Source organism: Mobula hypostoma, chromosome 10 (genome assembly GCF_963921235.1).
Source record: "Mobula hypostoma chromosome 10, sMobHyp1.1, whole genome shotgun sequence".
Classification (NCBI taxonomy): domain Eukaryota; kingdom Metazoa; phylum Chordata; class Chondrichthyes; order Myliobatiformes; family Myliobatidae; genus Mobula; species Mobula hypostoma.
In genome coordinates, this window is record NC_086106.1 from 39,513,197 (window position 1) to 39,537,785 (window position 24,589).

Here is a 24,589-nt window from a genome sequence, read left to right on the forward strand (position 1 = left end):
AAGATTCCTCCTTACCTCTGGTCTAAGTTGCCCCTCAATTCTGAGGCTGTGCGCTCTAGTTCTGGCTACCCCCACCATAGGAAACAACTTCTCCACATCCTCCTTATCTAGTCCTTTCAACATTTGGTAGGTTTCAATGAGTACCCCCAACATTCTTCTAAATTCCAGTGAGTACAGGCCCGAAGCTGCTAAACGCTCCTCATATGTTAACCCCTTCATTCCCAGAATCATCCTTGTGAACGTCCACTGGACTCTACAATGACAACACATCCTTTCTGAGATATGGGGCCCAAAACCGTTGACAATACTCCAAGTGCAGTCTGACTGGTGTCTCAGTATTATCTGCTTGCTTTTATATTCTATTCCCCTTGAAATAAATACAATCATTACATTTGCCTTCTTTACTGTATCTCAGCCTGTAAATTAACCTTCTGGGAGTCTTGCACGAGGACTCCTAAGTTCCTCTGCACCTCTGACGATTGAACCTTCTCCCCATTTAGATAGTAGTCCACATTATTGTTCCTTTTACAAAATAGGCATTATCATACATTTCCCAACACTGTATTCTATCTGCCACCTTTTTGCCCATTTTTCCAATTTGTTTAAGTCCTGCTGCATTCACATTGCTTCCTCAGCACTACCTACCCCTCCACCTATGTATCTTCGTATCATCTGCAAACTTTGCCACAAAGCCATCAATTCCATTTTCCGAATCATTGACAAACAACGTGATAAGTAGCAGTCCCAGTACTGACCCTGAGGAATACCACTGGTCACTGGCAGCCAACCAGAAAAGGCCCCCTTTATTCCCACTCATTGCCTCATTTATATTACCCAAACTATTTATATCAGTGACAGCCGAACCCCTAAACATTTATATCAGTGACAGCCGAACCCCAAACTATATCAGTGACGGTCAAACCCCAAACCATTTATATCAGTGACAATGAACCCCAAACCATTTATATCAGTGACAATGAGCTCCAAACCATTTATATCAGTGACGGCCGAACCCCAAACCATTTATATCAGTGACGGTCAAACCCCAAACCGTTTATATCAGTGACAATGAACCCCAAACCATTTATATCAGTGACGGCCGAACCCCAAACCATTTATATCAGTGACAATGAACCCCAAACCATTTATATCAGTGACGGCCGAACCCCAAACCATTTATATCAGTGACGGCCGAACCCCAAACCATTTATATCAGTGACGGTCGAACCCCAAACCATTTATATCAGTGACAATGAACCCCAAACCATTTCTATCAGTGACAGCCGAACCCCTAAACATTTATATCAGTGAGGGCCGAACCCCAAACCATTTATAGCAGTGACGGCCGAACCCCAAACTATTTACATCAGTGACGGCCGAACCCCAAACCATTTATATCAGTGACGGTCGAACCCCAAACCGTTTATATCAGTGACAATGAACCCCAAACCATTTATATCAGTGACGGTCGAACCCCAAACCATTTATATCAGTGACAATGAACCCCAAACCATTTATATCAGTGACAGCCGAACCCCTAAACATTTATATCAGTGAGGGCCGAACCCCAAACCATTTATATCAGTGACAATGAACCCCAAACCATTTATAGCAGTGACGGCCGAACCCCAAACTATTTACATCAGTGACGGCCGAACCCCAAACCATTTATATCAGTGACGGTCGAACCCCAAACCGTTTATATCAGTGACAATGAACCCCAAACCATTTATATCAGTGACGGCCGAACCCCAAACCATTTATATCAGTGACAATGAACCCCAAACCATTTATATCAGTGACGGCCGAACCCCAAACCATTTATATCAGTGACAATGAACCCCAAACCATTTATATCAGTGACGGCCGAACCCCAAACCATTTATATCAGTGACAATGAACCCCAAACCATTTATATCAGTGACGGTCGAACCCCAAACCATTTATATCAGTGACAATGAACCCCAAACCATTTATATCAGTGACAGCCGAACCCCTAAACATTTATATCAGTGAGGGCCGAACCCCAAACCATTTATAGCAGTGACGGCCGAACCCCAAACTATTTACATCAGTGACGGCCGAACCCCAAACCATTTATATCAGTGACGGTCGAACCCCAAACCGTTTATATCAGTGACAATGAACCCCAAACCATTTCTATCAGTGACGGCCGAACCCCAAACCATTTATATCAGTGACAATGAACCCCAAACCATTTATAGCAGTGACGGCCGAACCCCAAACTATTTACATCAGTGACGGCCGAACCCCAAACCATTTATATCAGTGACGGTCGAACCCCAAACCGTTTATATCAGTGACAATGAACCCCAAACCATTTATATCAGTGACGGTCGAACCCCAAACCATTTATATCAGTGACAATGAACCCCAAACCATTTATATCAGTGACAGCCGAACCCCTAAACATTTATATCAGTGAGGGCCGAACCCCAAACCATTTATATCAGTGACAATGAACCCCAAACCATTTATAGCAGTGACGGCCGAACCCCAAACTATTTACATCAGTGACGGCCGAACCCCAAACCATTTATATCAGTGACGGTCGAACCCCAAACCGTTTATATCAGTGACAATGAACCCCAAACCATTTATATCAGTGACGGCCGAACCCCAAACCATTTATATCAGTGACAATGAACCCCAAACCATTTATATCAGTGACGGCCGAACCCCAAACCATTTATATCAGTGACAATGAACCCCAAACCATTTATATCAGTGACGGCCGAACCCCAAACCATTTATATCAGTGACAATGAACCCCAAACCATTTATATCAGTGACGGTCGAACCCCAAACCATTTATATCAGTGACAATGAACCCCAAACCATTTATATCAGTGACAGCCGAACCCCTAAACATTTATATCAGTGAGGGCCGAACCCCAAACCATTTATAGCAGTGACGGCCGAACCCCAAACTATTTACATCAGTGACGGCCGAACCCCAAACCATTTATATCAGTGACGGTCGAACCCCAAACCGTTTATATCAGTGACAATGAACCCCAAACCATTTATATCAGTGACGGCCGAACCCCAAACCATTTATATCAGTGACAATGAACCCCAAACCATTTATATCAGTGACGGCCGAACCCCAAACCATTTATATCAGTGACAATGAACCCCAAACCATTTATATCAGTGACGGTCGAACCCCAAACCATTTATATCAGTGACAATGAACCCCAAACCATTTATATCAGTGACAGCCGAACCCCTAAACATTTATATCAGTGACGGCCGAACCCCAAACCATTTATAGCAGTGACGGCCGAACCCCAAACTATTTATATCAGTGACGGTCGAACCTCAAACCATTTATATCAGTGACAACGAACCCCAAACCATTTATATCAGTGACAGCCAAACCCCAAACGATTTATATCAGTGATAGTCAAACCCCTAAACATTTATATCAGTGACGGTTGAACCCCAAATCATTTATATTAGTGACAGCCGAACCCCTAAACATTTACATCAGTGACAGTCGAACCTCAAACCATTTATATCAGTGACGGCCGAACCCCAAACTATTTATATCAGTGACGGCCAAACCCCAAACTATTTACAGTTGAAGTCAGAAGTTTATATACACCTTAGCCAAATACATTTAAACTCAATTTTTCACTATTCCTGACATTTAATCCTAGAAAACATTCCCTGGCTTAGGTCAGTTAGGATCACTATTTTATTTTAAGAATGTGAAATGTCAGAATATTAGTAGAGAGAATGAATTATTTCAGCTTTTATTTCTTTCATCACATTCCCAGTGGGTTAGAAGTTTACATACACTTTGTTAGTATTTGGTAGCATTGCCTTAAATTCTTTAACTTGGGTCAAACGTTTTGGTAGCCTTCCACAAGCTTCTCACAGTAAATTGCTGGAATTTTGTTCCATTCCTCCAGACAGAATTGGTGTAACTGAATCAGTTTTATAGGCCTCCTTGCTCGCACATGCTTTTTCAGTTCTGCCCACAAATTTTCTATCTGATTGAGGTCAGGGCTTTGTGATGGCCACTCAAGTACCTTGCCTTTGTTGTCCTTAAGCAATTTTGCCACAACTTTGGAGGTATGCTTGGGGTCATTGTCCATTTCGAAGACCCATTTGCAACCGAGCTTTAACTTCCTGGCTGATGTCTTGAGATGTTGCTTCAATATATCCATATAATTTTCCTTCCTCATGATGCCATCTATTTTGTGAAGTGCACCAGTCTCTCCTGCAGCAAAGCACCCCCACAACATGATGCTGCCACCCCCATGCTTCACGGTTGGGATGGTGTTCTTCGGCCCTTTTTCCTCCAAACATAACAATGGTCATCATGGCCAAACAGTTCAATTTTTGTTTCATCAGACATTGGACATTTCTCCAAAAAGTAAGATCTTTTCCCCCATGTGCACTTGCAAACTGTAATCTGGCTTTTTTATGGCGGTTTTGGAGCAGTGGCTTCTTCCTTGCTGAGCAGCCTTTCAGCTTATGTCGATAAAGGCCTCATTTTACTGTGGGTATAGATACTTGTCTACCTGTTTCCTCCAGCATCTTCACAAGGTCCTTTGCTGTTGTTCTGGGATCAATTTGCACTTTTTGCGCCGAAGTACGTTCATCTCTAGGAGACAGAATGCGTCTCCTTCCTGAGCGGTATGACGGCTGCGTGGTCCCATGGTGGTTATACTTGTGTACTATTGTTTGTACTATGAACGTGGTACCTTCAGGCATTTGGAAATTGCTCCTAAGGATGAACCAGATTTGACATCATTTTCTGACCTCAATCCAATAGAAAATTTGTGGGCAGAACTGAAAAAGCGTGTGCGAGCAAGGAGGCCTACAAACCTGACTCAGTTACACCAGTTCTGTCTGGAAGGATGGAACAAAATTCCAGCAACTTACTGTGAGAAGCTTGTAGAAGGCTAACCAAAATGTTTGACCCAAGTTAAACAATTTAAAGGCAATGCTACCGAATACTAACAGAAGTGTGTATGTAAACTTCTGACCCACTGGGAAAGTGACGAAAGAAATAAAAGCTGAAATAAATCATTCTCTCTACTATTATTCATTCTTGAAATAAAGTAGTGATCCTAACTGACCTAAGACAGGGAATGTTTTCTAGGATTAAATGTCAGGAATAGTGAAAAACTATTTGGCTAAGGTGTATGTAAACTTCTGACTTCATCTTTATATCAATGACAGCCAAACCCCTAAACATTTATATCAGTGATGGTCAAACCCCAAACCATTTATATCAGTGACGGCCGAACCCCAAACCATTTATATCAGCGATGGCCAAACCCCTAAACGTTTATATCAATGATGGCCAAACCCCTAAACATTTATATCAGTGACGGTCAAACCCCAAACCATTTATATCAGTGATGGATGAACACCAAACCATTTATATCAGTGACAATGAACCCCAAACCATTTATATCAGTGATGGCCGAACCCCTAAACATTTATATCAGTGATGGACGAACCCCAAACCATTTATATCAGTGATGGCCGAACCCCTAAACATTTATATCAGTGATGGACGAACCCCAAACCATTTATATCAGTGATGGCCGAACCCCTAAACATTTATGTCAGTGATGGACGAACCCCAAACCATTTATATCAGTGATGGCTGAACCCCTAAATATTTATATCAGTGATGGCCGAACCCCTCATCATTGGACCATAAGACATAGGATCAGAATTAGGCCATTCAGCCCATCGGGTCTGCTCTACCATTCTGTCATGGCTGATCCCGGATTGCACTCAACTCCATACAACAGCCTTTTCATCAAATTCTTTGATGCCCTGACTGATCAGGAAACTATCAACCTTTGCCTTAAATATACCCATTGACTTGGCCCCCCGCTGCAGTCTGTAGCAGAGCATTCCGCAGATTCACCATACTCTGGTTAAAAGATTCCTCCTTACCTCTGGTCTAAGTTGCCCCTCAATTCTGAGGCTGTGCGCTCTAGTTCTGGCTACTCCCACCATAGGAAACAACTTCTCCACATCCTCCTTATCTAGTCCTTTCAACATTTGGTAGATTTCAATGAGTACCCCCCACATTCTTCTAAATTCCAGTGAGTACAGGTCCGAAGCTGCTAAACGCTCCTCATATGTTAACCCCTTCATTCCCAGAATCATCCTTGTGAACGTCCACTGGACTCTACAATGACAACACATCCTTTCTGAGATATGGGGCCCAAAACCGTTGACAATACTCCAAGTGCAGTCTGACTGGTGTCTCAGTATTATCTGCTTGCTTTTATATTCTATTCCCCTTGAAATAAATACAATCATTACATTTGCCTTCTTTACTGTATCTCAGCCTGTAAATTAACCTTCTGGGAGTCTTGCACGAGGACTCCTAAGTTCCTCTGCACCTCTGACGATTGAACCTTCTCCCCATTTAGATAGTAGTCCACATTATTGTTCCTTTTACAAAATAGGCATTATCATACATTTCCCAACACTGTATTCTATCTGCCACCTTTTTGCCCATTCTTCCAATTTGTTTAAGTCCTGCTGCATTCACATTGCTTCCTCAGCACTACCTACCCCTCCACCTATGTATCTTCGTATCATCTGCAAACTTTGCCACAAAGCCATCAATTCCATTTTCCGAATCATTGACAAACAACGTGATAAGTAGCAGTCCCAGTACTGACCCTGAGGAATACCACTGGTCACTGGCAGCCAACCAGAAAAGGCCCCCTTTATTCCCACTCATTGCCTCATTTATATTACCCAAACTATTTATATCAGTGACAGCCGAACCCCAAACTATTTATATCAGTGACAGCCGAACCCCTAAACATTTATATCAGTGACAGCCGAACCCCAAACTATATCAGTGACGGTCAAACCCCAAACCATTTATATCAGTGACGGCCGAACCCCAAACCATTTATATCAGTGACGGCCGAACCCCAAACCATTTATATCAGTGACGGTCGAAACCCAAACCCATTTATATCAGTGACAACGAACCCCAAACCATTTATATCAGTGACAATGAACCCCAAACCCATTTATATCAGTGACGGTCGAACTCCAAACCATTTATATCAGTGACAATGAACCCCAAACCATTTATATCAGTGACAATGAGCCCCAAACCATTTATATCAGTGACGGTCGAACCCCAACCATTTATATCAGTGACGGTTGAACCCCAAACCATTTATATCAGTGACAATGAGCCCCAAACCATTTATATCAGTGACGGTCGAACTCCAAACCATTTATATCAGTGACAATGAACCCCAAACCATTTATATCAGTGACAATGAGCCCCAAACCATTTACATCAGTGACGGTCGAACCCCAAACCATTTATATCAGTGACGGCCGAACCCCAAACCATTTATATCAGTGACAATGAACCCCTAAACATTTATATCAGTGACAACAAACCCCAAACCATTTATATCAGTGACAGCCGAACCCCAAACCATTTATATCAGTGATGGATGAACACCAAACCATTTATATCAGTGACAACGAACCCCTAAATCCCTAATTCATTGCCACAGGTGGCGGTGGAGGCCAAGCCATCGGGTATATTTAAGGCAGATGTTGATAGATTCTTGATTAGTCAAGACATGAAGGGATATGGGGTTGGAGGGGTAAGGCAGGAGACTGGGTCTGAGGGAAATGGATCGGCCATGATGAAATGGTGGAGCAGATTCTCTGGGCCAAATGGCCTAATTCTGCTCCTACATCTAATGGTGTTATGAAATCAGGGCATTGATCAACTCGCAGCCATTGGTGAGACTTGGTACTTTAGAAGGGGCAGGACTGACAACTCAATATTCCGGTTTTAGAATTGACAGAGCAGGAAGGGATTAAAGGGGGAGAGGTAGTGTTACAAGTCATGGCAGTGCTCAGTCAGGACAGACTGGATAACTCGTTTAGTGAGGTGTTACGGGTGAAACTGAGGAATAAGAAGGGTATTAATGGGGCTATATTATAGACAACCAACAGTCCACAGGATTTAGAGGAACAAATTTGTGGAGAGATCACAGACTGTTAGAAGCAACATAAGGTTGTGATAGTAGGTGATTTTAACTTTCCACATATTGGGTGGGACTCCCATACTGTAAAAGGACTAGACGGGAAAGTGTTTGTTCAACATGTTGAGGGAAATTTTCTTAATCCTTGAAGTCCCAACAAGACAGAGTGCAATACTTGATCTCCTATTAGGGAATGAGACTGGGTAGGTGACAGAAGCTTCTGTAGGGGAACACTGCATCTAGTGATCATAACGCCATTAGTTTCAAAGTAATTATGGGAAAGGGTAGGTCTGGTCCTTTGGTTGAGATGCTCAATTTTGGAAAGGCCAATTTTGATGGCAGGAGAAAGGATTCGGCAAGTGTGGATTGGGACAGGCTGTTTTCTGGCAAAGGTGTACTTAGTAAGTGGCAGGCGTTCAAATGTGAAATTTTTAGAGTACAAAGCTTGTATGTGCCTGTCAGAATAAAAGGCAAGGATCACAGGTTTAGGGAACCTTGGTTTTCAAGAGATTTTCAAGACCTTGGGTTAAGGAAAAGGAGGACGTGCATGAGGGTAAGAACAAACGAGGTACTTGAAGACAATAAGAAATGAAGAGAACTCATGAGAAAGAAATCAGGAGGGCTAAAAGGAGGCATGAGAATCCTCTAGCGGACAAAGTGAAGGAGAATCCTAAGGCCTTCCACAGATATGTTGAAAGCAAAAGGATTGCAAAGGACAAAATTGGTCCTCTGGAAGATCAGAACAGTAATCTATGCATGGAGTCAAAAGAGAAGGGGGAGATCTTAAATGGATGTTTTTGCAACTACATTTACTCAGGAGACAGACACAGTCTACAGAGGTGAGGCAAAGGAGCAGAAAGGTTATGGACTCTCTACAGATTACAGAGGAGGAGAAGTTTGCTGTCTCGAGGCAAATCAGCATGGACAAATCTCTGGGACCTGATGACCCAGTGGAAGGCAAGTGCAGGGGGCCCTAGTAGACATACTGTATTTATATCATCCTTAGTGACAGGTGACATAGCAGAGGATTGGAGGATAGCCAATGTGACTCTACTGTTTAAGAAAGGCTCTAAAAATAAACCAGGAAATTATAGGCCAGTGAGACTGCCATGAGTTGTGGGAAAGTTATTGGAAGGTATTCTAAGGGACTGGATATATGAATATGTGAATATATCTGGATAGGCAGGGATTGATTAGGAATAGTCAGCGTGGCTTTATGGTAGGTCCTGGCTAAGCAATCTCATGGAGTTTTTCGAGGATATTACCAGGAAAGATGATGAAGGGAAGCAGCGGATATTGTCTACATGGAGTTCAGCAAGGTGTTTGACAAGATCCCGCATAGGAGGTTTCAGTCGCTCGGCATTCAAGATGAGGTAGTAAACTGGATTAGACATTGACTTTACAGAAGCCAGAAGTTGATAGTAGATGGTTGTCTCTCTGACTGGAAACCTGCAACTAGTGGAGTGCTGTAGGGATCAGAGATGGGTCTGTTGTTGTTTGTCATCTAGATCAACAATCTGAACGAGCTGCCAATGCAAGTGGTGGATGTGATTTCAATTGCAGTCTTTCAGCAAAGTTTGGATAGATACACCGATGGGAGGGGTATGGGGGGCTGTGGTCTGGGTGCGGGTTGTTGGCAGTAGGCAGTTGAAATGTTTCAGCACAGATTAGTTGGCCCAATGGGTTTGTTTCTGTGCTGCAGTTTTTTATGACTCTAAGACCCAGGAAATTTGCCATCAAACAATCGGCTGGAGGGACTCAGCAGATTGAGCAGCATATGTGGAAGGAGAGGAATTGCTGATGTTTTGAGTCACAGAAACAATTTTCCATCCCAAAGGTGGAAAAACTCACAGAACACCGGAATTAATTGAAGTCACAGAAGAGGGGATTTGATAGCCTGCTCAGCAATGTGTTTGAGTTTGACGCGTTGATGAAAATCAGAGTGGTGCAGTGGAGGCATAGCCCAGAGCTCAATGGATTGAAACCATTCTCTGCTAGCTGGCTTCATGTTGACCATTCTCCATCCACCATTTTACCACGGAAAAGAGAATCACAACTTCTTGTACACTCTATGAAGGTAAGCAAAGAACTGTGCGAGAGAGATGGAAATGGAGATGTTTCCAATGAGATATGATTGGAGTGTTGAATGCAAAGGAGAGAGGGTGCAAGGAATTTTCACCAAGAAGTTGCCTGAGCTAAAGAGTTCCGGTATAAACCAGGACTGGATAGACTGGGGTTGTTTCTCATGGAGTGGTGGGGACCTTGGAGAGTCATATCAGGGGCGTAGATCATAGGAAATATTTTGGGCGAGTGGTAGAATGTGACACTATTATAACTTGGGGTGTTCCAGAGTTTGGATTTAAACCCTGGCGCTGTCTGTACGAGTTTGTTTGAACCGCGTGGGTTTCTTCTGGCTGTTCCAGCTTCCTCCCACAGTCTGAAGTCCAAAGGCTGTTGTCTCGTAGGTTAACAGATATTTAAATTGTTCTGTGATTAGGGTAGTGTTAAATAAGTGGGTTGTGGGTGGCGTGGCTCATTGGGCTGCAAGCGTGATGTTTCTCAAACAAGCAAACAAGTAACTGAATGGGGAATGTGGATGTGTAATCCTCTCTTCCCAAGCATGATGAGAGCAATGAAGAGGCTGGAAAAAGAATGTAGAACCACAGGGGAAGGGCAGGAGATTGTGACTGATTCGATAAATCTATCAATAAGTTCACATGGGCACTAAAGGCAAAATGGCCTTACCCACAGTTTGAAAAGAGTAAGAATAAGCAGGTTATTTTTAAGCTGGGAAGACTGTATGTGGCACGTTGCTTTGTGATCAGTTCTGGGTTCCCAAGCACTGGCAATCCTCTATATTAACGAGTTGGATAAGGGACCAAGTGTACTACACGCAGGCTTGTTGCTGATACAAAACCAGGTGGTAGTGTGGATTGTGAGGAGTATGTAGAGAGGGCATGGGCTTCACAAGGGTAGGGACAAGGAAAGAACTGATGGAATATAATGCGAAAGAAAATGTGGGGTAAAGCCACTGATTTTTTAAATGGTAAGAGATTGAAAGGTGTTGCTGTTTAGAGTGACCGGGGTATCTTTCTACAAGGTGACTAATGAAGCTGTTGTGGGAACCAGCGATACTTTGACAGGTACGACAGTAGGAGAAGATTGTCCATTTGTGGATTAGTGATCTTTTCCAAGTATATACTCTGGGTTTCTGTGAGCTTTTGATCTGAATAGTTAGATTGTAATTAGGACCTCAGTACTGGAGATGTTGTCCTGAACAGTGGTCAGTGATATTGGTTCACTTATGGTTCCAGTGAATTTGGAGGGTTTTGATGGGATAGTGTTGGCGTTACTTCTCCAATGCCTAGGGATGCTTGCTGTGAGTGGTGCCGCTCTCATAAAGGTATAGGAGGGCAGGGTTATCCCTGTGATCTTCAAACACACAAGATGCTGATGGAGTTCAGCAGGTTAGGTGATTTTTATGGAGGAAAATGCACAACTGATGTTTCAGGTCAACACTAGTCATGAGTCTGCATGAAGGGTGTCGACTCGAAATGAAGGTGTTCAGCTTCCTCTACAGATGCTACCTGACGCCCTGAGTTACTCGAGTATTTTCAGTGTTCCTCCAGATGCCAGCAATTGCAGCCTGTTGCGTATCCTGAGATCTTAAATAGTTAGGGCAAGAAATTGGCACTGTGGTAGAAAATCATCCTTGGACTTCCTGAATGGCGAAGAACCGATTGGGCTTCCCCTTTCCCCACCGTCACTTCTCTTTCTAATTCCTCCGTCACGATTCGAATTATGGTTGCACAACCATTAATGGGACATGGGACGAACCAGCTTTAAGGTGGTCGTCGGGTGCCGCCAGGCGGGGTTTCCATGGAGACGGGAAGCGCGCGGCGGGAGAAGCGGCAGAGCGGCGAGGCGGGCGTGTGGCCGAGTGCAGGGCGACGGGGTATCGGTGCTGACAGGCGAGCGGCCCGAGAGGCGGCGGCAGGTTGTGGCTGCGCGATCAGAAGCCGAGGCCTAGGCCCAGGCCCAGGCCCCGGGGGCGGAGTCTGACAGCAATCCCAACCCTTCTCTCTTCCCCCCCCCCCAACCTCGACTCTCCATCATCACCTCCTGCCCGGAGCCGAGCGCACACGGAGATTGCCGAGCGGGGCGGTGGCGGGGCCTACTCCGCGACACCGAGGAGGCGGAGCGTAGCCGAGCCGGAGTGCCAGGCCGCGGGAGCAGTTCCCTCCTCGCACCGCCCAGGGCACGCAGCAAGATGGCAGCCAACATGTACCGGGTCGGAGGTGGGTGCTGCTGGAGCCGGGGAACGCGAGCGGCCGGGCCTCGGGGTCTCGCGCACACACATACACAGAGACATATAAGCGGCGGCGCGCAGTGGGTGGCCCGCGCCGAGCGAATGGCGCCGGGCTCTGACCCCGCGGGAGGCAGGCGTGTGCGAGGGTCGCGGCCTGTAGCTGGGCCCGGTAATAGAGGCCCGATTGTCGTATGGAGTGGGGTGAGGTGAGAGACCGGCGGGAGCCCGCCTGCTCTACCCTTTCCCTCAGCCCAGGTTTCTGATCCTTTTCACCTGCGGGTTTGTCTCTCGTTTCCTTGGTTCCTGGCGGCCGTGTTCCTCCTCACCCCGGGGCTCTCTCTGTTCCTCCCCTCGCCGAGGGGCTGTGCACTTCCCTCCCCCACCTAGCAGCCCCGGTTTGTGTTTTCGCACCCCCCCCCCCACCCCCACAAGCGAGCTTGGGGGTCTATGCTCTTCGCCCCCTTTCCTTGCCCGCCATTCCTAGTGGCCAGGTTCACCTTCCCCTGAGTATTCCTTGCTTTCTTCTCCCGGGATCTAACCATCCCATCACCCTATTCCTTTTATATAGGAGCATCCCTTCTGTACCTTGGTCGTGTCCATTCTCACCACGCTTCCCCGGAGTATTTCCCACAGTATTTGCTCCACCACCTCAGGCTGAGTTTCTCACATCCCGAGTTTTTTCTGCCAATCTCAAAACCTGAGTTGTGTACAGTACTCATCCCAGTGTGGATGCTGCTGAGCAATGGACTCTCCTATCCTTTCTGGAATACACAGCAACACGTCGTGGGTTTCCCCGCACAGTCCAAAGACGTTTAGTAGGTTAATTGGCCATTGTAAGTTGTCCTCTGATTAGGCTAGGGTTAGATCAGGTGATGCTGGGCAAGGTAGCTTGAAGGGCCAGAAGGCTTACTCTGAGCTATACCATAAATAAATAATCTGGTTTCAACTATCATCTGCCAGCTTTTACTTCTCCCCCTCCTCCTCTTTATAGCTTCTGCCTTCTTTTCAGTCCAGATGAAGGGTCTCGAGCTGAAACATTGACTGTTTATTCCCGTCCATAGAGATCTGAGTTCCTCCAGATTGTCATGTGTGTTGCTTAAGATTTTCAATGTCTGTGGAATCTCTTGTTTGTTATATTGGGCATATTAGGTTGTTTTAGAACTTGATTTATGAAGTAATTGAACTTGCTCTTTATTAAAGGTGCCATACTATCACACGTGGGTATTAGTGGATGAAGTATACCAATGCTTTACCAGTCCTTTAGTAAAGGATCTATTACTGCAGAAGAAAAGATAGTCCTCAGAAATTGGCACACTGTTCGTTTGCATTTTTGTATCTAGTTTTTTGCAAGTTCAAATTGCACACTTCTGTGTCCTCAGCCATAACAGAATTCCTCACTATCATGAATGTGAGCTTTATGTAATCATTGATCATTGTTTATTGAAGTATTCATGTTGGTGAATAAGACCGTAGACCATAAGATGTAGGAGCAGGAGTAAACCATTCAGCTCATTTAGTCTGCTCCGCTATTTCATCATGGCTGATCCATTTTTCCTCTCAACCCGTCACCTGCCTTCTCCTGTATCTCCCCATATCCCTTCATGCCCTCACTAACCAAAGAATCTATCAACCTCTGCTTTAAAGATGTGGCCTCCACAGCTGCCTGTGGCAACAAATTCCACAGATTCACCACTCTGGCTGAAGAAATTCCTCTTCATCTCCATTCTATAAGGACGCCCCTCTATTCTGGTCTTTGATGACCGTAGGAACCATCCTCTCCACATCCATACTATCAAGGCCTTTCACCTTTTGATAGATTTCAATGAGGTCACCCCTCACTCTTCTTGTGAATACAGGCCCAGAGCCATCACTCTTCATGCAACAAGCCATTTTCATGAACCTCCATTCTCATGAACCTGGAATCATTTTCATGAACCTCCTTTGAACCTTCTCCAGTTTCAGCACATCCTTTCTAAGATAAATGGTCTAACCTGCTCACCAGTGCTTTATAAAGTTTCTAAATTACATCCTTGCTTTTATATTCTTTAAATGAATGCTGACATCGTATTTACATTCCGCATAAATTAACCTTTAGAGAATCCTGCACAAGGACTCCCAAGTCCCTTTGCACCTCAGGGTTTTGCATTTTCTATCCATTTCGAAAATAGTCAACCCTTTCACTTCTTCTACCAGAGTGCATGACCATACACTTCCTGACTGTATTCCATTTGCCACCTCTTTGCCCATTCTCCTAATCTGTTTAAGCCCTTCTGTAGCATCTCTACCTCCTCAAAACTACCTGCCTTTCCACCTATCTTCATAGCGCCTGCAAACTTTGAACAAAACCATCAATTCCATCATCCAAATTATTGATGTGTAACATAAAAATAATCGGTCCCAACACGGACCCCTGTGGACACCACTAGTCACTGGCAACCAGCCAGAAAAGGCTCCCTTCATTCCCACTCTTTGCCTCTTGCCAATCAGCCACTTTATTGATGCTAGAATCTTTCCTGTAATACCATGGGCTCGTGTAGCTTAAGCAACCTTGTGTGGCACCTTGTCAAAGGCCTTCTGAAAATCCAAGTGCACAAAATCAATCAATTCTCCCTTGTCTATCCTCATTGTTATTTCTTCAAAGAATTCCAACAGATTTGTCAGACAAGATTTTCCCTTGAGGAAACCATGCTGACTGCAGCGTATTTTGTGCTTCAAGTACTTTGAGGTCTCATCCTTAATGATCGACCCCAACATCTTCCCAACCACTGAGGTTGGAGTAACTGGCCTATAGTTTCCTTTCTTCTGCCTCTCTCCTTTTTGAAGAGTGGAGTGACATTTGTAATTTTCCTGTCTTCCAGAACCATTCCAGAATCTAGTGATTCCTGAAAAATCATTACTGATTCCTCCATGATCTCTTCATCTGCTTCTTTCAGAACTCTGGGGTGTACACCATCTGGTTCAGGTGACTTATCTACCTTCCGACCTTTCAGTTTACCAAGAACCTTCTCTCCAGTTATGGTAACTTCACACACTTCATGACCCCTAACATGTGAAGCTTCCACCATACTGCTAGTGTCTTCCACAGTGAAGACTGAAGCAAAACATTTAATTCAATTTGTCTGCCATTTTCTTGCCCCCATTACTACCTCTCCATCATTGTTTTCCAGCAGTCCAATATAGTGTCTTGCCTCTCTTTTACTCTTTATGTATCTGAAGAAACTTTTGGTATATTTAATATATTGGCTAGCTTACTTTTGTATTCCATCTTAACCCTAATGACTTTTTTAGTTGCCTTCTGTTGGTTTTTAAAATTTTCTCAAGCCTCTATCTTCCTACTAATTTTTGCTCTATTATATACCCTCTCTTTGGCTTTGACTTCTTTTGTTAGCTAGAGTTGTCATCTTTGCTTTTGAATACTTATTCCTCTTTGGGTGTATATATCCTTCTGAATTGCTTCCAGAAATTCCATCTATTGCTACCCTGCCGTCATCCTTGCCAGTGTTCTTTTCTAGTCAATTATGGCCAACTCCTCTCATACCTCTGTAATTCCCTTTTCTCCACTGTAGTGCTGATACAGATAAGTTTTTCGCTTCTTCTCAAATTTCAGGGTGATTTTCTCCAATTGCTTCAGTTCTTGGACACTGACATGGGAGTGCAAATTGAAGAAGCAGGATAGTAGGCTCCTCAGATCCAGCAGCTCCATCATTCCATGTGGCTATAGCTTTGATGTCACAGCCACTTTCCTCCACTAATCCATATCCCTTGATTTTCTTCATATCCAATAATCTGCCTTTTACATATTCAATGATGAAACTGCCAGCTTTTGTGGGTGGAGATACCAAAGATTCACTACCTCTGGGTGAAGAAATTTGCTCTCATCTTTCCATAGAAACCATAGAAAAACTACAGCACAGAAACAGGCCTTTTGGCCCTTCTTGGCTGTGCCAAACCATTTTCTGCCTAGTCCCACTGACCTGCACACGGACCATATCCCTCCATACACCTCCCATCTGTCCACTTTATTCTTAAATGTTAAAAAAGGACCTGCATTTACCACCTTGTCTGGCAGCTCATTCCATACTCCCACCAATCTCTGTGTGAAGAAGCCCCCCCCAATGTTCCCTTTAAACTTTTCCCCCCTCACCCTTAACCCATGTCCTCTGGGTTTTTTTTCTCCTCTTGCCCCAGTGGAAAAAGCTTGCTTGCACTCACTCTATCTATACCCATCATAATTTTATATACCTATCAAATCTCCCCTCATTCTTCTACGCTCCAGGGAATAAAGTCCTAATCTATTCAACCTTTCTCTGTAACTGAGTTTCTCAAGTCCCGGCAACATCCTTGTAGACCTTCTCTGCACTCTTTCAACCTTATTTATATCCTTCCTGTAATTTGGTGACCAAAACTGAACACAATACTCCAGATTCGGTCTCACCAATGCCTTATACAACCTCATCTTAACATTCCAGCTCTTATACTCAATACTTTGATTAATAAAGGCCAATATACCAAAAGCTCTCTTTATGACCCTATCTACCTGTGACGCCACTTTTAGGGAATTTTGTATCTGTATTCCCAGATCCCTCTGTTCCACTGCACTCCTCTGTGCCTTACCATTAACCCTGTATGTTCTACCTTGGTTTGTCCTTCCAGCGTGCAATATCTCATATTTGTCTGTATTAAACTCCATCTGCCATTTTTCAGCCCATTTTTCCAGCTGGTCCAAGTCCCTCTGCAGGCTCTGAAAACCTTCCTCGCTGTCTACTACACCTCCAGTCTTTGTATCATCAGCAAATTTACTGATCCAATTTACCACATTATCATCCAGATCATTGATATAGATGACAAATAACAATGGACCCAGCACTGATCCCTGTGGCACACCACTAGTCACAGGCCTCCACTCAGAGAAGCAACTCTCTACTACCACTCTTTGGCTTCTTCCATTGAGCCAATGTCTAATCCAATTTACCACCTCTCCATGTATACCTAGCGACTGAATTTTCCTAACTAACCTCCCATGCGGGACCTTGTCAAAGGCCTTACTGAAGTCCATGTAGACAATATCCACTGCCTTCCCTTCATCCACTTTCCTGAACCTCCTCGAAAAACTCCAATAGATTGGTCAAACATGACCTACCATGCACAAAGCCATGCTGACTCTCCCTAATAAGTCCCTGTCTATCCAAATGCTTGTAGATTCTGTCTCTTAGTACTCCCTCCAATAACTTACCTACTACCGACGTTAAATTTACCGGCCTATAATTTCCCGGATTACTTTTCAATCCTTTTCCAAACAACGGCACAACATGAGCCACTCTCCAATCCTCTGGCACCTCACCTGTAGACAGCGACATTTTAAATATTTCTGCCGGGGCCCCTGCAATCACAACACTAGTCTCCTTCAAGGTCCGAGGGAACACTCTGTCAGGTCCCGGGGATTTATCCACTTTAATTTTCCTCAAGACAGCAAGCACCTCCTCCTTTTCAATCTGTACAGTTTCCATGATTTCACTACTTGTTTCCCTTAATTCCATAGACTTCAGCCCAGTTTCCTTAGTAAATACAGATGCAAAAAACCTATTTAGGGTTTGAGGCTGACCTCAGGTTTGAGGCATTCCAGCTTCTGCCCTGCATCCAGTCTTATTTAGTTCCATAAAAATTTGGTGTCTTTCAATGATATCACTTTTAATTTTCCAACAAAAGTGAGTTTCTAGCCTCTGCTCCCTCTGATCATCGGACCAGTCCTCTGGAATACTGCACACACTCTAGTTGCAAATGTATTCTTTCTTCAGTAGGAAGACAAGATCTGTATACTATATTCAGGTGCTATTGCATTTGGGTCTTCGATGTAGTAAGATGTGCCCTCAACTCTTGTATCAAAGGCCAATATTTCACCTTCCTAATTACTTCTGGTATCCATTTGTTAACTTTTAAGTGACCTTTCCATCTCCCACCATTTAAAGAAATATCCACCTTATAGCTGTTTGTACCAAAACTGAGTGCGTTTCATTAACAATTGTGCTTAGTTATATTGGGAAATTGTCATAAATGATAGTGCCAAAGGCTCTTCAAACTCAGTGAGTATAATGACAATTGGGTGAATTAGAAGGTATTGCTTCAGATTTGAGAGTCACTGATCCACTTGGTGGCAGTGACCTTTTCAATTAGTATTAGCTTTTTTTATTCCAGGTGTCTGGTATGAAGCTGCTTAAATGAACTGTTTATTAGAGAGCAACAACCAATTTGTTGGAGGAACTCGGCATGTTGAGCATCATCTGTGGGAGGGAAGGTACTGGCCATGTTTTGGATCAAAACCCTGCATCAGGATTTCGGTCTGGTTCTTTTTGACTGAGCAAATGAGGCTTGACTCATTGAGTTCTTTCAGCAAATGTTTTTGTGCCAGATTTCAGCTTCTGCAGTCTATTTTATCTCTAATGAGCAAGTCAGGACTCGGATGAAAGCAGCATAACATACTATCTTAACAAAATTCTGGATGTGAATGTTGCTAGCAAAGTTGACCTTTGGGACCCATCCAAGTTATCCTGGCAAAGAAAGCTTCCTTCTTAAACCACAGTAGCTGTAGAGGTGTCCTGGGAAAGTAATATGGTGTTGAAAAAATGCCAGTATCTCATATGGGTTTTTTTTTCATCCAATATACTTGTAACTTGGATCCTTGGAAGTTAAGGTTGCAGGATTGGGAGATGTTGTCATACCTTATGTAAAGAAACCACACTGAAACTGCAGTGTGCTGGCAATTGAAGATATGGTATGGCTGGAGATTAAGTGGAAATTTGTCCAGTGTAGTATCAGATTCTTGGATGTTGCATTGATTCTGATCCATGCATTTGGAGAGTATTCAATTACAAAATCCTGGCACTGATCCAAATCTTTCTGTCTCTGGGCAAGAACTGTTTCTTTATCTGAGAAATTGCAAATTGGGTTACAGTGATAAACCCTATTTTTGATCTTATTCTTGAGACAAGTTGAGTACTGAAACAGCCAAAGAGCATTGGCTCTTCATGTGTGGTGGGCCTCAGGTTGCAATTTGGAACTCTTGTAGTGACATCCAGGGCTGAGATGCTTGGTCAACAGCAACCTAAGCCTTATTACTTCTGTGCTTGATGTGACCCCAGCTAGTAAATAAATTTCCCCATTTTTCACAGAACAAGAACACAAGGAAATAGCATGAGTGGGTCAGCTGGTTCCTTAAACTTGAACTGACATTCAATATGATAATTGCAGATTTATCTCAGGCTTTGTTCCGGTTCCCCATAGCCCTCCATCCTTATATATATACACACACACACATACATACATACATACATACATACATACATATATATGTGTGTGTGTGTGTATATGTGTGTGTGTGTATGTGTGTGTGTGTGTGTGTGTGTATATATGTGTGTGTGTGTGTATATGTGTGTGTGTGTGTATATATATATGTGTGTGTGTGTGTATATATGTATATGTGTGTGTGTGTATATGTATGTATCTATATGTACAGAGAGAGAGAGAGAGAGCGAGCACGCAATCGGTCCTCCACTCCAAATATTTCTAATGCACAATGGAGACAGACAATTCCAGAGAATAGCCACCTTCTATGAGAAATTTCTGTATACCTTTTTTTAAAAAATGACCTCATTTTGAAATTGGTCCCTCGTTTGAGACTCTTCACCAATGAAAACATTTTGACAGCTACCTTTCATGCCATTTTAGGATTTTATGTTGCAATAATGTCACTCCTCATTCTTCTAAATTGTAAAGGGTATAAACTCTTCTTCAGGACTGGAAAGGAAGGGGTGAAGATGCCAGAAATCCAATATATAATATCTCTTCTGGGTAAAGTGACCAAAACTGTTGTGCAGAGGCCTTGTCTATACCTCATGCATTTGAAACAAACTCCATCCACTCTGCAATAAAGGTCGAAATGCTATTTGCCTTCTTAATTACTTGCCTCCTTGTTTATTTTGCAAGAACAATCCCCTCATCCCAGGAAATTCCTTGGTGAATTGCTGGTTGCCACCAATATGCAAAGTGCTGGTGGAACTCAGTGGGTCAGGCAACATATCTGGAGAAATGAATAAATAAGTCAACATTTCGGGCCAAGTCCTTTCTCCAAGACTGGAAAGCAAGGGGGAAGATGCCAGAAATCCAATATAAAATATCAATTCTAGGTAAAGTGACCAAAATTGTGTTGTGCAGAGGCCTTGTCTATGTCTCATGCATTTGAAAAGCGTGCCTATTTTAACACTATTCACTCTGCAATAAAAGTCAATATGCCATTTGCCCTCTTAATTACTCAACAGCACTTGTCTGCTACTGTTCTGAGATTCTTGCATATGATCACTTAGATCTCTGAACATCCAAGGAAGCAGCTACTCCGACTCTGTCTATCCTGTTTGTTATTCCTCGGAACTCGAGCAGGTTGTTTCAGCCAAGCCATTCCCTTCAAGAAACCATGCTGACTTTGGCCTATTTTATCATGTGCTTCCAAGTACTTTTTGAAATTTTATTTATTTATTTATAACAGTACGGCACAGTACAGGCCCTTCGGCCCACAATGTTGTGCCGACCCTCAAACCCTGCCTCCCATATAAGCCCCCACCTTAAATTCCTCCATATACCTGTCTAGTAGTCTCTTAAACTTCACTAGTGTATCTGCCTCCACCACTGACTCAGGCAGTGCATTCCATGCACCAACCACTCTCTGAGTAAAAAAACCTTCATCTAATATCCCCCTTGAACTACCCACCCCTTACCTTAAAGCCATGCCCTCTTGTATTGAGCAGTGGTGCCCTGGGGAAGAGGCACTGGCTATCCACTCTATCTATTCCTCTTATTATCTTGTACACCTCTATCATGTCTCCTCTCATCCTCCTTCTCTCCAAAGAGTAAAGCCCTAGCTCCCTTAATCTCTGATCATAATGCATACTCTCTAAACCAGGCAGCATCCTGGTAAGTCTCCTCTGTACCCTTTCCAATGTTTCCACATCCTTCCTATAGTGAGGCGACCAGAACTGGACACAGTACTCCAAGTGTGGCCTAACCAGAGTTTTATAGAGCTGCATCATTACATCGCGACTCTTAAACTCTATCCCTCGACTTATGAAAGCTGACACCCCATAAACTTTCTTAACTACTCTATCCACCTGTGATGCAACTGTCAGGGATCTGTGGACATGTACCCCTAGATCTCTCTGCTCCTCCACACTACCAAGTATCCTTCCATTTACTTTGTACTCTGCCTTGGAGTTTGTCCTTCCAAAGTGTACCACCTCACACTTCTCCGAGTTGAACTCCATCTGCCACTTCTCAGCCCACTTCTGCATCCTATCAATGTCTCTCTGCAATCTTTGACAATCCTCTACACTATCGACAACACCACCAACCTTTGTGTTGTCTGCAAACTTGCCAACCCACCCTTCTACTCTCACATCCAGGTCGTTAATACAAACCCCATTTCCAGAAAAGTTGGGATATTTTCCAAAATGCAATTAAAAACAAAAATCTGTGATGTTAATTCACGTGAACCTTTATTTAACTGACAAAAGTACAAAGAAAAGATTTTCAGTAGTTTTGCTGACCAACTTAATTGTATTTTGTAAACATACACAAACTTAGAATTTGATGGCTGCAACACACTCAACAAAAGTTGGGACAGAGTTAAAATAAGATTGAAAAGTGCACAGAATATTCAAGTAACACTGGTTTGGAAGACTCCACATTAAGCAGGCTAATTGGTAGCAGGTGAGGTATCATGACTGGGTATAAAAGTAGCGTCCCTCAAAGGCTCAGTCTTTGCAGGCAAGGATGGGTCGTGCCTCACCTCTTTGTGCCAAAATTCATGAGAGAATTGTAAGTCAGTTCAAAAGGAACATTTCTCAACGCAAGATTGCAGAGAATTTAGGTGTTTCAACATCTACAGTACATAATATTGTGAAAAGATTCAGAGAATTCAGAGACATCGTAAAGGGCAAGGTTGGAAACCACTGTTGAATGTGCGTGATCTTCAAGCCCTCAGGCGGCACTGCCTAAGAAACCATCATGCTCCTGTGACAATTATAGCCACCTGGGCTCGGGAGTACTTCGGAAAACCATTGTCACTCAATTGTCGCTGCATCCAGAAATGCAACTTGAAACTATTATGCAAGGAGGAAGCCATACATCAACTCTATGCAGAAACGCCGGCGAGTTCTCTGGGCCCGAGCTCATCTCAGATGGACCGAAAGACTGTGGAACCATGTGCTGTGGTCAGATGAGTCCACATTTCAGCTAGTTTTTGGAAAAAATGGGCGTCGAGTTCTCCGTGCCAAAGATGAAAACGACCGTCCAGATTGTTATCAGCAAAAGGTGCAAAGCCAGAATCTGTGATGGTATGGGGGTGCATCAGTGCCCACGGCATGGGTGAGTTGCATGTATGTGAAGGTACCATTGACTCTGAGGCGTATATTAGGATTTTCGAGAGACATATGTTGCCATCAAGACGACGCCTCTTCCCGGGATGTCCATGCTTATTTCAGCAGGACAATGCCAGACCACATTCTACATGGGCTACAACAGCGTGGCTTTGTAGACTCAGAGTGCATGTGCTTGACTGGCCTACTGCCAGTCCAGATCTATCTCCTATTGAAAATGTATGGCGCATCATGAAGAGGAGAATCAGACAATGGAGACCATGGACTGTTGAGCAGCTAAAGTCTTATATCAAGCAAGAATGGACATTTCCAATTGCAAATCTACTACGATTAGTATCCTCCATTCCAAAACGATTAAAAACTGTTATTAAAAGGAAAGGTGACGTAACACAATAGTAAACATGCTTCTGTCCCGACTTTTGCTGCGTGTGTTGCAGCCATCAAATTCTAAATTTGTGCATGTTTACAAAATACAATTAAATTGGTCAGTAAAACTATTGGATATCTTTTCTTTGTATTTTTGTCAGTTAAATAAAGGTTCATGTGAATTAACATATCACAGATTTTTGTTTTTATTGGATTTTGGAAAATATTCCAACTTTTCTGGAAATGGGGTTTGTAAAAATCACGAAAAGTAGAGGTCCCAGAACAGATCCTTGTGGGACACCACTAGTCACAATCCTCCAATCTGAATGTATTTCCTCCACCACCACCCTCTGCCTCCTGCAGGCAAGCCAATTCTGAATCCAGCTGGCCAAACTTCCCTGGATCCCATGCCTTCTGACTTTCTGAATAAGCCTACCATGTGGAACCTTGTCAAATGCCTTACTAAAATCCATATAGATCACATCCACTGCACGACCCTCATCTATATGCCTGGTCACCTCCTCAAAGAACTCTATCAGGCTTGTTAGACACAATCTGCCCTTCACAAAGCCATGCTGACTGTCCCTGATCAGACCATGATTCTCTAAATGCCTATAGATCCGATCTCTAAGAATCTTTTCCAGCAGCTTTCCCACCACAGACGTAAGCTACTCTGGAGCACAAGTCTGAAATTTTACCAACCATTGAAGTCAGGCTAACTGCTGCACAATTTCTTTTCATTTGCTTCTTCCCATTTTAAAAAGAAGTAATTTTCATGTCTTCTGGAACCACTCCTGGGATCTTGCTGGTTCTTCCACAGTGAAGACTGACACAAAATGCTTTTTCAGTTTGTCTGCCATTTCTTTGTTCCCATTACTACAGCATCATTTTCATGCAGGTTGATGTCCACTCTGGCCTCTCTTTTATTTATATATCTGAAAAAAAAACTTCTGTTATCTTATTATTAGATAGCTTATATTTATATTTCATATTTTCTTCCTTTTTTGCTTATTAGTTACTCTTCATTGTGCTTTTTGAAAACTTCTAAATTCTCGAGATCCCCATTAATTTTCACAATATTGTATGCCCTCTTTTGCTTTTATGTTGTCTGACTTCAAATGTTAGCCATGGTTGCCTCACCCTTTTAGAATTCTGCTCCTATTTTTGGGATGAAATGATCCTGTGTCTTCTGAGATACTCCCAGAAACTCCTGCCTTTGCTGCTCCACCATCATCCTTGTTATGATCCCCTTCAAATCAACTTTGGCCAGCTTCTTTCATGCCTTTATTCAACTGTAAAGCTAAAAATCTGCCTTTTGATTCCTCTTACTGGGGTATATGACTCAATTCTTTACCACATAAAACTGTCTTTGCCAAAACTTTGCCCACTTAATCTATAATCCTTTTGCAGAGCCATAATATTCTCATGATACCTTACCTTTTCATCTGTTTTTG

At 43.3% G+C, this 24,589-nt stretch overlaps 1 protein-coding gene across 3 annotated transcripts in view; it reads left to right on the forward strand.

Moving 5' to 3' along the window:
- The first annotated feature begins 11,931 nt into the window (after positions 1-11,931).
- Positions 11,932-24,589, forward strand: part of LOC134352854 (metastasis-associated protein MTA1-like) — a 181,339-nt gene continuing 168,681 nt past the window's right edge. For 2 of the 3 annotated variants that reach the window (XM_063060371.1, XM_063060372.1), the window contains exon 1: positions 11,933-12,337. In XM_063060371.1, coding sequence (XP_062916441.1) covers positions 12,310-12,337 — 28 coding nt within the window. In that variant the 5' untranslated portion in view covers positions 11,933-12,309. Of the gene's footprint in view, positions 12,338-24,589 lie in introns of all 3 variants that reach the window. The other variant, XM_063060373.1, reaches the window with a different exon arrangement.